This window comes from Paramisgurnus dabryanus, chromosome 5 (genome assembly GCF_030506205.2).
Source record: "Paramisgurnus dabryanus chromosome 5, PD_genome_1.1, whole genome shotgun sequence".
Classification (NCBI taxonomy): domain Eukaryota; kingdom Metazoa; phylum Chordata; class Actinopteri; order Cypriniformes; family Cobitidae; genus Paramisgurnus; species Paramisgurnus dabryanus.
In genome coordinates, this window is record NC_133341.1 from 19,602,523 (window position 1) to 19,615,105 (window position 12,583).

General features: G+C 38.6%; 1 protein-coding gene across 1 annotated transcript; it reads left to right on the forward strand.

Moving 5' to 3' along the window:
* Positions 1-390: 390 nt before the first annotated feature.
* Positions 391-9,927, forward strand: arcn1a (archain 1a). The gene is made up of 10 exons (XM_065250191.2): positions 391-546; positions 1,801-2,064; positions 2,690-2,869; positions 3,633-3,832; positions 4,615-4,779; positions 5,881-6,046; positions 6,997-7,144; positions 7,250-7,358; positions 7,895-8,099; positions 8,355-9,927. Exons 1-10 carry the CDS (start codon positions 544-546, stop codon positions 8,442-8,444), a joined length of 1,530 nt encoding a protein of 509 aa, XP_065106263.1. The 5' UTR covers positions 391-543; the 3' UTR covers positions 8,445-9,927.
* The last annotated feature ends 2,656 nt before the right edge of the window (positions 9,928-12,583 follow it).

The window sequence follows — 12,583 nt, forward strand, 5'->3', positions numbered from 1 at the left end:
TCTCCTTTACTAACTGACTCTAGTCAAAACTTCAAAAACATTAATTTCGTGATTTATTGACTTTTCGTGATTTATATAATGTTCGGAGAGGTACAACAATTTGAAGGTAATATACGAATTACTTTTTTTCTTGTGAAAAAAATATATAGAAAAATGTGGGATTTCTTAAACATGAAGTCAACCAGTTTTGTTTTTTTTTTTTTAGAAAGGGCAATTAAACAAATATATGTTTAATATCAATCAACTGTAATGTTGCAAAAAGTACATTTATTACAATTATCATGTATCCTTTATTATATAATGGGCTGTTGGACAGTGCCGTGCTGCTGCTGATGTTGGATCCTCCACATATGTCGGGCTGCCCTTTTACCCTGCTGACGAGCTGCTTCCGGTTGGAGACGTGGCTTACGATTCTGCCATATTGAGTCCGGGAGCAGAGCGCTGCACACAATTAACTGTTTTGTTTATCACCACGTAGCATTTGTACAACTACACAAACGTTGCCTAGAAAGTAAAGCACAGAAGAAACAACAGAGACTGAAAATGGTGAGTTTGGCTTTATATATTCATGGATAACTGCGGATTTTGACGACGTGTTCCGGTTTTAGCAGACAGCTTGAAGCTAGCTAACGATATGAACCACATAGTGGTTTATTGAGCGATAATCGTATTTATTTAAGGCATACAGTGAAATAGACATATTGTGAGTTTGTTATGCGACTTCATAATAACGTTTGACTTGTCGTAATGCCACTTCTTAACCTGTTAAGGCGCATGAAAAGGCGTGTTGTCAATTTAGTTAGCTAACGTTAACGTTACATCAGTGTCAGGTACTACAGGCCTTTTACATGAGCTGAAACGCATATCTATATATATATTTACATCTGCTGACATAAGAGTGTCAGCCAGAAATTAAGTGGCATTGGCTAATATTTAGGACCATTACACTTATGCTAAAATTGGCAACCATTAAAATCCATATGGTGAATTCAAAGATATGCGATTGATCTTAACATATTATCTACTGGACTTAAGCATATGGGCTACTTGACAGTTCTGCCAAATCAGTTAGTTTCTGTCTGAAATGTTTTAAATCCCATAATGCTTTAGTGGACTACAATGTTGTTTATTCCCAAGAACAAAATGCAAGGTCAGAAAGAAAGCGAGGGGTAGACAAAGCACTGCTGTGTTTATTTATTTCCCCATTAGGGAACAAGTGGATTATAAAGTTTGATGATAGAAAATAAACTTGAGTTACTGTCTTTTTATTGCCTGTTTTTGTTGTTTGAGAAATACTACTGATGACAGTGTTTTCGCAAATCCATGAAAACAATTGTGCCATGAATAAAAAACACTGAAACTACATCCAAACGTGTTTAATCTGCATACATTTATTACAAATAAATACAGATAATGTCTTATTTATGGAAAAACATCTCTTTCAGCATCTTTACAGTACTCCTAGTTATAAGTACATGTTGATCTTTTCTAAACAGTAAAATGTACTGTGTGCTTCCTTCAAATCTGTTGCCACAGTTGTATATCTTCACACAAAGCACCTTCTATTGGTAGATGTGCTATACATGTGTTATCCTTGAGCAAAACCTATTAAAACTGCAGTGCAGCAAGCACGAGAGCCAAAGTCATTTGAGTTTTGCTGAAGGAAGCAATGTTAATATTGAACTTGGTGGAAGTTTTCCATCTACACATCCAGTAAGTTTTTGCATTCTGTACAGTCCTCTCTGTAGTTTATAAAATTCATCTTGGAAATTGCTTATTGAGATTCTTGTTAAACACCAGGTGCTGTTGGCAGCAGCAGTATGCACCAAGGCGGGTAAGGCCCTGGTGTCGCGGCAGTTTGTGGAGATGACGCGGACGCGAGTGGAGGGTCTGCTGGCTGCTTTCCCTAAGCTGATGAACACAGGCAAGCAACATACATTCGTGGAGACCGAGAGCGTGCGCTACGTCTACCAGCCGCTGGAAAAACTCTACATGGTGCTGGTCACCACTAAGAACAGTAATATACTGGAGGACCTGGAGACACTGCGTCTATTCTCACGTGTGGTATGAAAGGAAATACTCATGCAAACTGTCTGTTCTAGATATTGTGACCCAGTCTGTGAAAACCCAACTTAAGTCTAAACTAAATCATCCTACAAAAAGTAAATAACATTCAAAGAAAAATAACCTTGATATCTTTAATAATGGCTCTTGAGTGAGTTTTAAATCAAACTTTGATTCTTATAGCCTTCTATTAAGATTACGACTTGTATTAGACACACACAGGGTCACTATTGTACAATTTTGAATGTCTTGCATGTATGAGGCACCATATCGTTCACATTTAAAGGAAAGCACCATAGTTTTTCAATATTTTACTATGTTATTACCTCATCTTAGACAAATTAATACGTACCTATCTTTTTAAGTAGATTTAAATAGAGAACTGTATTTATAAAGATGAAGTGCACGTATTGAAAAAAGATAAGTATGTATTAATTCTTCTAAGTTGAGATAAGATCATAGTAAAATATTGAAAAATGATGTTTTCTACCTTAAATCGGAATAAATAATATTTTTGCATGATTGTTTTTGTTCATTTATAATAAATAACATGAGAATCTGCAGTAGGTTAGATGAGTAGTGAATACTAACAGATTTGATTTTGTTAATTTTCTTCTCCTTGTAGATTCCCGAATACTGTCGTGTGCTGGAGGAGAGCGAGATTTCCGAGCACTGCTTTGACCTCATCTTCGCCTTTGATGAAATTGTCGCACTCGGTTACAGAGAAAATGTCAACCTGGCCCAGATCCGAACATTTACAGAGATGGACTCTCATGAGGAAAAGGTGTTCCGTGCCGTCCGAGAGGTAGGAGAGAGACATTTCTCAAAAAAGTGAAAAACGTGTCTTTAACTGTTAAAATTATATCATTTAAGCTTAAAACTAATTTTGTAAACAAACCTAAATTGTAATTTTCATTTTTTATGGATGACTCGGACAATGAGTAAGCAATAAGCAGACCAGCATGTATATAGAACTTTAGTATTGCATACAAAGCATCCCAAGAGATACCTCTTGAAAATAGCTAAGAGGATGCCAATGGAGTTCAAAGAAATGTTAATAGGTCCCTGCTTTGAAGAAACAAAATAGAAAAGTTTGGAGTTGACATTTTAGTTTGTCACCGTAACATTGGCTAGTTTTTTATTTTGATATTTAAGCACTGACACTTAAAATGTGTGTGCTGACAGTGTAGCTTAGCTATTGCCATATACATTAAGCTTTATGATTAATATAGCAAAACATTTAAAAGTGTGTCTCAAGACCATTTCATTTTGTGGCACTTTGTCTTACTTCGTTTGACTGATAGTGTTTGTGGCTAGCAGATTTGCTTAGCTCTAGTGCAAGCATTGAGGCAAATGAGGAGGAGGTTTGCTCACTGACTGTGCAGAATTTATAATTGAAGCAAGCCTTCTATTGATTTAATCCTGGTCATTTGTCAGCCAAATTGAGTCATTTTATTATTACCATGCTAGGAAGGGTCTCAAATGACCAATGATAGATCGATAGATCAATGATAGATTTCTCTTACTTGTGTAATACATAACTGCTGATGTGTTCGTTCGTTACTCAGACTCAGGAGCGTGAAGCTAAGGCAGAGATGAGGAGAAAGGCTAAAGAGCTGCAGCAGATACGGCGTGACTCCGAGCGTGGAAAGAAGGGGCCGGGCTTCGGTGGTTTTGGCAACTCTGGTATGAGCAGCAGCAACACGACCATCATCACAGACACGCTGATCGAACCCGAGAAACCTAAACCTAACCCTGTTCCCGTCAGGTACGCATATTGTTTTTGGAGAAAAGCTTTACACCATCTCTGCATCTCAATCTGCATACTATCCATTTTAAATAGTTTAAATTAGAATTAGTATGTCTCAAATCGTAGTATGTTAAAATAAATATGTAAAGTTCCTGGATGGTCTACTATTTTTGGTAAAAATTTGAAGTGTGGATACTTGGACATATAAACGACTGATATTACCCACAGCTCACCACGAAATGGCGGAGTTTAGTTGCGCTACACGGAATTAACAAATTAAATAAATGATGTAGCACTAAATCAATAAATGAATCTACAGAGTAAACATTACATGACAAATAGTGAATGATGTATACAACAGTTGTCACTTCTGTTTCACGTTAGTATGTCCCAGTGTGTGCATACTGTGTTGTTTTACACTCAACAGTATGTACTTTCAATAAAAAATACATAAAATTAGTTCATAGCATTAGTAGGCGAATTGGGACGCAGCTCGAGGGTCTGCAACCCTGTTTCTGGAGTGCACCTGTCCTGCAGATTTCAGTTCCAACCCCAATCAAACACACCTGAACCTGACAATCAAGTTGCTCAAGGATACCTAAAAATTAGTGACGGGTGTGTTGAAGTAGGGGTGGAACTAAAATATGTAGGACAGGTGCCCTCCAGGAACAACATTGGAGATTCCAGGTTTAGTACTTGTTTGACTAGTTTAATATTTTGCACTCCATAACATTTTTAATTGCATTGTCATTGCAGTTGCACAGACTCTAATCTGTGTTCATCTGTATTTTTGTTTTTAGGTCCAGTGGTTCAAGCAAAGCACTTAAACTGGTTGGCAAGGGAAAAGAGGTGGATGACTTCGTGGACAAACTTAAGTCAGAGGGAGAGAACATCAATTTGCCCGGTACAGGCAAAAGACCTTCAGATGCCTCAAAATCTTTACCTGCTCCTGTCCACACAGAGAGGTAATGAGGGTGTTTTTTCTAATGCAAGAATCAGACTTTGACATGTTACTGGATAATATACTTGGGCAACTTGGGCAAATAAATTATTATTTAAAGTTACAGTAAGTAGTACAATTCAGATTAAAACTAGTTTCACACATCTTGCATCTGCACCACATAAGTGGCCTCCATTGTGCTCATTATAACAATCTTTACACTGCATGCAAAACTGCAGCTAGACTTTCTGCCGCATACTTAGGTTGTTTTCACATATGTTGGTGCGCACCGTGGTGCGGCCTCGGAGCGCACCAAAATACATTGTATCATTTTTCAGTTAGTGCGGTCCGTGTTCACATATATATATTTTTTACTTTACTCGAAATGCCGCACCGTACACCATGTGACAACGGTCAGCGCTGTCATTGGTCTCTGACAGCTCTTACCGTCTCATGACCACCCCCACGTTTCCACGACAACCAGCTTGACAGGGAGAGCGCAGCTATCAAGATGTGGAGATAAACGATGCACGTCTTTGCGAAGTTTCTTTGCTTTAACGCGAAATTGCGTAGCTGTTCTATTAAAGCCTTTCTCACGGAGCCGTTTGCTAAAAGCCCGTAATGTCACTATTTGTGTGTGGAGGACAGCTATGCATTTATAAAATCATCAGCTCAAACGTAAAGGAGACCGCGAATCTCTATGCAACGGACCAGGATTGGCTTGTTTGTTGTTAACCCACAATATAACACCCGGCTCACGTCACAACGAAAGCCCAGTGGCTCAAACATGTGGAGAACTTCCTGTATTTGGTTCGGCCCGAGGTCCAGCAGTGTTCACACCACAGGTGGGTCGCCCCAGAGTTCGGCAACAGCCGCTCCGAGACCACCTGTTTAGAGCAGTCTCGGAGCGGTCGTTTAGTGCGCACCCGAGTGCGGCTGTTGTGTTCACACTGACCCAAACGCACCGTACTCGGAGCGACACGTCATTTGGGTCGACCTAAACAGTGTATATGTGAAAACACCCTTAGTCTATTTTTGCTGTGCGCACACCAGTCTGTGCTACCGATGATGAAGGTGAAGGTGTGACAGATGTCTGTTTTACCATCGTTTCTGCATATTTTTTTAGTGTGCATCTGCGAGTGGAGGAAAAGATCACACTGACATGTGGACGTGATGGCGGCCTGCAGAACATGGAAGTGATTGGCATGATTACCCTCAGAGTGACTGATGACAAGAATGGCCGGATTAGGCTGCATGTAAACAATAATGACAAGAGAGGTGTCCAGTTACAGGTGAGGCTTCTGACTATTTTTTTATTCTTTATCTGTTAAGGAAGGCAGTGGATTATCTTCTCTCAAACCAGAAAGGTGTTTTGTGTTACTGGTACATAATTTTAAAGAAGGGCACGTTTTAAAGAACAGAATGTACACTGTGTTAAAGGGATAGTTCACCCAAAAATATAAATTTCTTATTAATTTGCTCACCCTCAGGCCACCCTTACGAGTCTGTAGGTGCACTTTGTCAAAAAGCAAACAACAAAGAATGAGTACCCGTAGCTCAACGGTATATTGATTTCTTAATAAATAAACCACAATCAGTTATATAAGAAACTAAACATTTAGAACATTATAACCTGTAATGCAAAGGTCTTAGACCAGGAGTGGGGAACCCTGTGTCGTGGAGGGTCACTGTCCTGCAGAGTTTAGGGCTCACAGGATAGCAAAGTGTCCATCATATGAACACTTTGGGATCTTGCCGGAAGTAGTTGGTTATCTGCATACTTTTCGCCTATTGTTTTTGGAATGCTACGAATTCGAATTCGCCTTGCCTACTGATTTTAGCCTACTATTTAGTATGGAAGTGGGCGGTTTCGGACACAGCCTGAGTGTTTTTACAGAATTCGGGGGTATTATTCGCAAACCAAAAATTCCATTACTGCCACCTACTGAACTGGAAGATCGGCGGTGAGAAAGGGAAATGGTTATATGTGTGCTCAAGCTTCCTGTTACAAAATGATGTATTGGTAATCGCTTGTGAACTGACTGTATGCATTATGTGTGACAATTATGCTTGAGTTCTAATATCTCAGTTTCTCACAAAGGAAGGTTTTTCAATAGGATTATTGTTTTCAAATAAAAGTGAAAGTAGTAGTATATTATGTTATGTATTACTATTCATTCATTTAAACCACAATAACAATGGTACCAACAGTTTCTTACTCTTTTAATCCTAATCCCTGTAGACACATCCCAATGTGGACAAAAAGCTTTTCACATCCGAGTCCGTGATTGGTCTGAAAAACCCAGACAAATCATTTCCTCTCAAAAGTGATGTTGGTGTGCTGAAATGGAGACTACAGACCACAGATGAATCTTTCATACCATTAACAAGTCAGTCCTGAACATCATGTTATTACCAGTTAATTACAGTTTAGGTCTCGCCCATAGTGTCACATGGTCTGTACTGACAATTATATGTCTTGTGTCTCTGTGCAGTAAACTGCTGGCCCTCCGAAAGTGGAACTGGCTGTGATGTAAACATTGAGTATGAGTTACAGGATGACTCTTTGGAACTTAACGATGTTGTCATCTCTATCCCTGTACCGTAAGTAATAGTTGATTTTGATCCATGGCATATCCATACTGCATTCTCCTATCCATCCATCCATCCATCCATCCATCCATCCATCCATCCATCCATCCATCCATCCATCCATCCATCCATCCATCCATCCATCCATCCATCCATCCATCCATCCATCCATCCATCCATCCATCCATCCATCCATCCATCCATCCATCCATCCATCCATCCATCCATCCATCCATCCATCCATCCATCCATCCATCCATCCATCCATCCATCCATCCATCCATCCATCCATCCATCCATCCATCCATCCATCCATCCATCCATCCATCCATCCATCCATCCATCCATCCATCCATCCATCCATCCATCCATCCATCCATCCATCCATCCATCCATAATAGTTGCTATATTGCTATTAATAACATAATGATACAGTGTTTAGGTTGACATTTCTGTTTTTTGTTGCTTAATCCTATTCTAGTCTTCATTTGACCTCACTTTGGTTGAATTTTATTACTTACATTTGTATTTTGTTGAAACGCCTGCAGATCTGGGGTGGGAGCTCCTGTGATTGGTGATCTAGATGGAGAATATCGTCATGACAGCAGACGAAATATTCTGGAGTGGAGTCTGCCTGTGATTGATCTGAAAAATAAGACCGGTAGCCTGGAGTTCAGCATACCTGGCCAACCCAATGACTTTTTCCCTGTCAATGTCTCATTTGTCTCCAAAGGCAGCTACTGTGACCTTCAGGTAAGACATGAGGTCCTGAATTGACCTACAAATATGTTTTGAATGGCAGAAAATGCCTTCAAATAGTTTTGAAATAAACCGCTCAAACTGCTGAACTTGTAGATCATGGCTCTAGTGATGCAAAGGTAATTGAACTTGAATGCAATGTGTGAAGCTTTGATAGAAAGAATCTGCATAGTTTATTAATCACCATTTAAAACTTTGAAAGTCACTTTTTTTCCCTCATCCTGTTGTCTCCGTTGTTTTCTCTGCCAGGTCGCTAAGGTGTCTCAGGTGGACGGGGATAGCCCGGTTCGGTTCTCCTCAGAAACGTCTTTTTTGGTCGATAAGTATGAAATACTGTAGAAGGAAACTACCCGCTTATGTAATTCCACCAAATCTGACAGAAGAGCAGATAAATGGACTGAAAACATTCTTTTAATTCAAGACGAAGGGAGAGACATACAAATGGAGGTCTGATGCAGTCTTTATCATCTTCAGCAGACTTTATCATCTTCAGCAGTACTTTAACAGAATTCTTTCTCCACAAAAAGTGAAACTTTGACCGTTCTTTTCGCCCTTCCTGGCAGTATTGGCTGTACTTTTACCAAATTTGTTTCATAAAGCAACTTTCTTCTTAAATGCCAAACCAATCATGATGTCAGTGAGGGTTTGGGCTGAACTGGAACTGGACCAGGATGTGGAAGTGGGCAGGTGGGGGGCTCTGTTAATTTGAGGTTCTTATGGCAGGAATGATATCATTGATGTGTTACAACATTTGAATTGGTGGTTGATCCCACTGAACTGATAACCCTTCTAAAAGGTTAAATTCAAGTTGCCGGTGTATTTTCTGTTTGTGGTTCTGCCGGGTTTGATATTCATTTCTGCTGTAAATGAACTTTAAAACACTAGAAGACAGGACTTCTTTTCTCTTAATTCTCAGCTGATCCACTGTTTTAAATCATATCCTGAAATTAATCATAATTATTGTTTTGTCCATTTTTGTCATCCAAGCTCCCTGTTTTCTCTATCATTATGCTTTAGCTCATGTTTTTGTCTACTGTAAAACATGTTTAAGAAACCTGTTTGATTTGTTTAACTCTTGACTGGTTTGCTATTTTCATGTTTTACATCATGCAGTGATGTACGAATGCGAATCTTCCATTTTCAGATATTCAAAACGTTGCTTCCTGATATCAGAATAGGAGGTACTCCAATCTGAGGCACTTTGACTTATAATTCATGACTAAATATTTATAGCCAATTATAATGTGAGAATGGATTTCATACTTATATTAGTCAAATTCTAGACTTTACTATGCTGAACACAGTGCAGGAGGAGGAAATGTTTTAAAACGAGTTTTAAAGCAAGCTTTTCCTGGCATAATGGATTTGTATCATGTTTTATATGAAATGCTACATGTCTGGACTTTGATTCTATTCAAACATAATTAAATAGCAAGCCCCTGCCCCATCCTAGGTGTGTTGTGTATAGGACTCCTTGGTGGGGGGTCAAAATGTCTTTTTTAGGAGGGACCCCAGGTTTCCAGTCAGTTGTCAAAGCCATCAAGCCAATCTCATCCCCACTGAAGTGAACTGGCCCCACCTTCTTTGTTTGTTCCCAATAATATTTTGAATGTCTCTGCATAGTTTGTTGGGGGAAGGACATATTAAATGTTTTTGTTGTTTTTTGTTTAAGATTTGATGGAATCATAATGTGGATTCGGGAATGGTAGAAATACACCTCAGATTTTTTTGTAACCTTGTAAAATAATAAATTGGGGGTTCATGACTAGTAACATTCCAGTGTAAACTTATTAAAAGAAAATCATTAAAGAGTTTAAAAAGATTCTTTGGGAATTGTCATTTCTTCTGTAGCGTTATTACTGACTGATTCATTTTTCCATTTAGCTTTAGTCACTTTAGAACTGTCTGGAGATGCTTAATGTCAGATTTTTATAGTGGGCTCTTTTCTATTAAAGAAGCTTGAATGCAAGAATGAAAGCCGTAATAGCCAGGTTATAGATGTCATTCTGATTTGTGCAGGAAACAATGGATTTAGCTAAACTTCTGAAGAACCAGGGCTTTTCTTTTCAGTTAGGATAAACTGATCTCACTCCCTTCTTCTTCTTCCTTTATTTCTTAACGCCATTCCAGCATCTACGGCTATATTCATGGCGAGAACCAAGTAATCCATACATAAGTTTATTCAGACAAGTTGATTTATACACAAGTTGGGGGAGGGACAATTTGGTATCTCCAATTTGCCTAACTTGCGTGTTTTTGGCCTGTGGAAGGAAACCGGAGTACCCGGAGTAAACCCACGCTGACACAGGGAGAACATGCAGAAACTCCACACAGAAAGGCCACCTGCCCTAGCCGGGGCTCGAACCGGGAACCTTGATCTCACTCCCTAAAACCGTTTCCAAAGATCAGTTCATATCTTAGATTCAAAGTCCACACACTGAGCCCTAAGAGGGTTTACTTTCATGTAAAAAAGCTTTTAATTTGTAGTGTGTTGTGTTTGAGGATTTTTTTTTATCAAAATTGTAATGTCATTTAGATTTTCAAAGTTTCAAATAGACACTTTTGCTTTGTTTTGTTTGGTTTCAGACACTCAAACAGTTTTAAACTATTTACTTCAGACTAAAATTCTAAAAAACATTGTACCTTTGTAGTCTATTTCTTGGTAACTAAACACATTAAACTTAGGGGCTTTATGATGGTAGCCCGGCTTATTATTAACTTTGTTTACTTATAGTTTATTTACTAAACATTTTTTTGAGTTACTACACTATCCAAAGCCTATCCATACCTTTGCACAACCACCAGAGGTCGCCATGTCTATGCATGTTGTGATAGGAGACATGACGCCATAAATTATAAGTAAAATTATAATATTAGTAAGCTATAAGCAATTTTATAGAGTAAACCGAGTAGATTTTTATAGGTGTAAAACATTATTGACATCACTAAGATTAATGATTAACTGTAAAATATTTAATGGCAAATAGATTATATTTTACTTCGTCATTGGTCAACAAATCCTTAGTGTGCATCGCGGGTGCATTGTGTTTAAATACAGTCACGTGGCACAACTGTTTTTTTTACGTGACACAGATGCGTTCCATTGTTAACATGGAATCACATGGAATGTTCTGTTTATGACGTCGTAAAGAGTGTGGGTGGGCGGTCAGTATATAAAGCTAAGCGTTCGATGAATCGAGTCATTCTGAGGTAAGTGTCGGCGCTGTGGCAAATCTTTAAAGCGCCCCAAATTTAAATACTCTAGTCTTAAGATAAAGCGGGTTGAAAACATTGTTAAATCTTCGAAGAAATACCCTGGTGTTAGCTGTTCTCTATAGGGATTGTTAATGTACGTCGACGCAGTGTTGCATTATGGGACGTGGGCGCCATGTTTAGAGGCACCGCCGACCGCTATGCCATTTAATTGTGGGTGTGTTAAGCTAAAACTATGTAAACTTGAAGAAGAACCGAAGAAATTTAGGAGTTTGAAAGAAAAAGAGAAGGGACCCTATCAGGAGAAACTAAGTGCTACTGCCAAAAAACTTTATTTGGACAAATAAACAACAGATCCATATGATTTAGCAGCCCATGACTGGATTACGGATCCAGACGCACTACCTCCGCTCACATATCTGTTATTATTACCTTGTTTTTGGATTGAGTGCATACACTTTGCAGGAGTTTAAGAGCTATAAATCCCTTCAAGCTCATAGTAAGATGACATTCTTCTTTCGGAGTTTTATGACGGTTGGCAAACCAGCTAAAAGATATATGCCATTTACTTACAATGTATACGTATCTTAATGAATCTATAAAAAAAAATCCGTTTTATTCTGTGCAATGAATCAACACATGTTCATAAGATGGCACTTCTGTTCTTGGCCAAGTTATTAAAACAAACAAAATGCTAAATATTCAGCTAACGTTATGTTATTTCAAAGTCACAAGCAGTGGGTTTGAGCAGTTGCATTTAATAAAAAATATTTGTTATAATCGTCAAAATTGTCTAAAGATTTATTTTTATAACTCTTGTGGTTATGTTGATCAGAAATGAATGAATAACGTTACATAATTTACATTTACAAGTTAGTTTGACAGTGTTAGCATAAAAACAAGACAATTTAAGTGGTTCTGCTTTTATTAATCACAAATTACTGAATGACTGAAAATGCAGCAAACACACTCTCGCTGATGCAGGGATTTTTTTGAAAAGTAAAAGTTTTTTCTCCTGATTGCGGCAGGCAAACCACGCGATCCGGCGTCTTTTCATCAGCTCCTCCACCGGCTTCCCCCAAATAAAAGCTGAAAAAACGTATTCCGTTGTTTAGTTTCCTCCCTGAACGATCGTGTGACCTGCTGTGGCAGTTCTTGATCGAGCAGTACTGACCAAACATATCGAAGTTTATTAAAATCTCGACAGAAAATACAAAAACAACCTCCAACACACTAACTCAAATACAGCGGGATAGGAGGCGATC

Coding starts and splice junctions, on each gene's coding strand:
- arcn1a (XM_065250191.2), top strand. Junction 6,047..6,996: donor AGAGAGGTGTCCAGTTACAG/GTGAGGCTTCTG, acceptor TAATCCCTGTAG/ACACATCCCAATGTGGACAA. Junction 7,359..7,894: donor GTCATCTCTATCCCTGTACC/GTAAGTAATAGT, acceptor AAACGCCTGCAG/ATCTGGGGTGGGAGCTCCTG.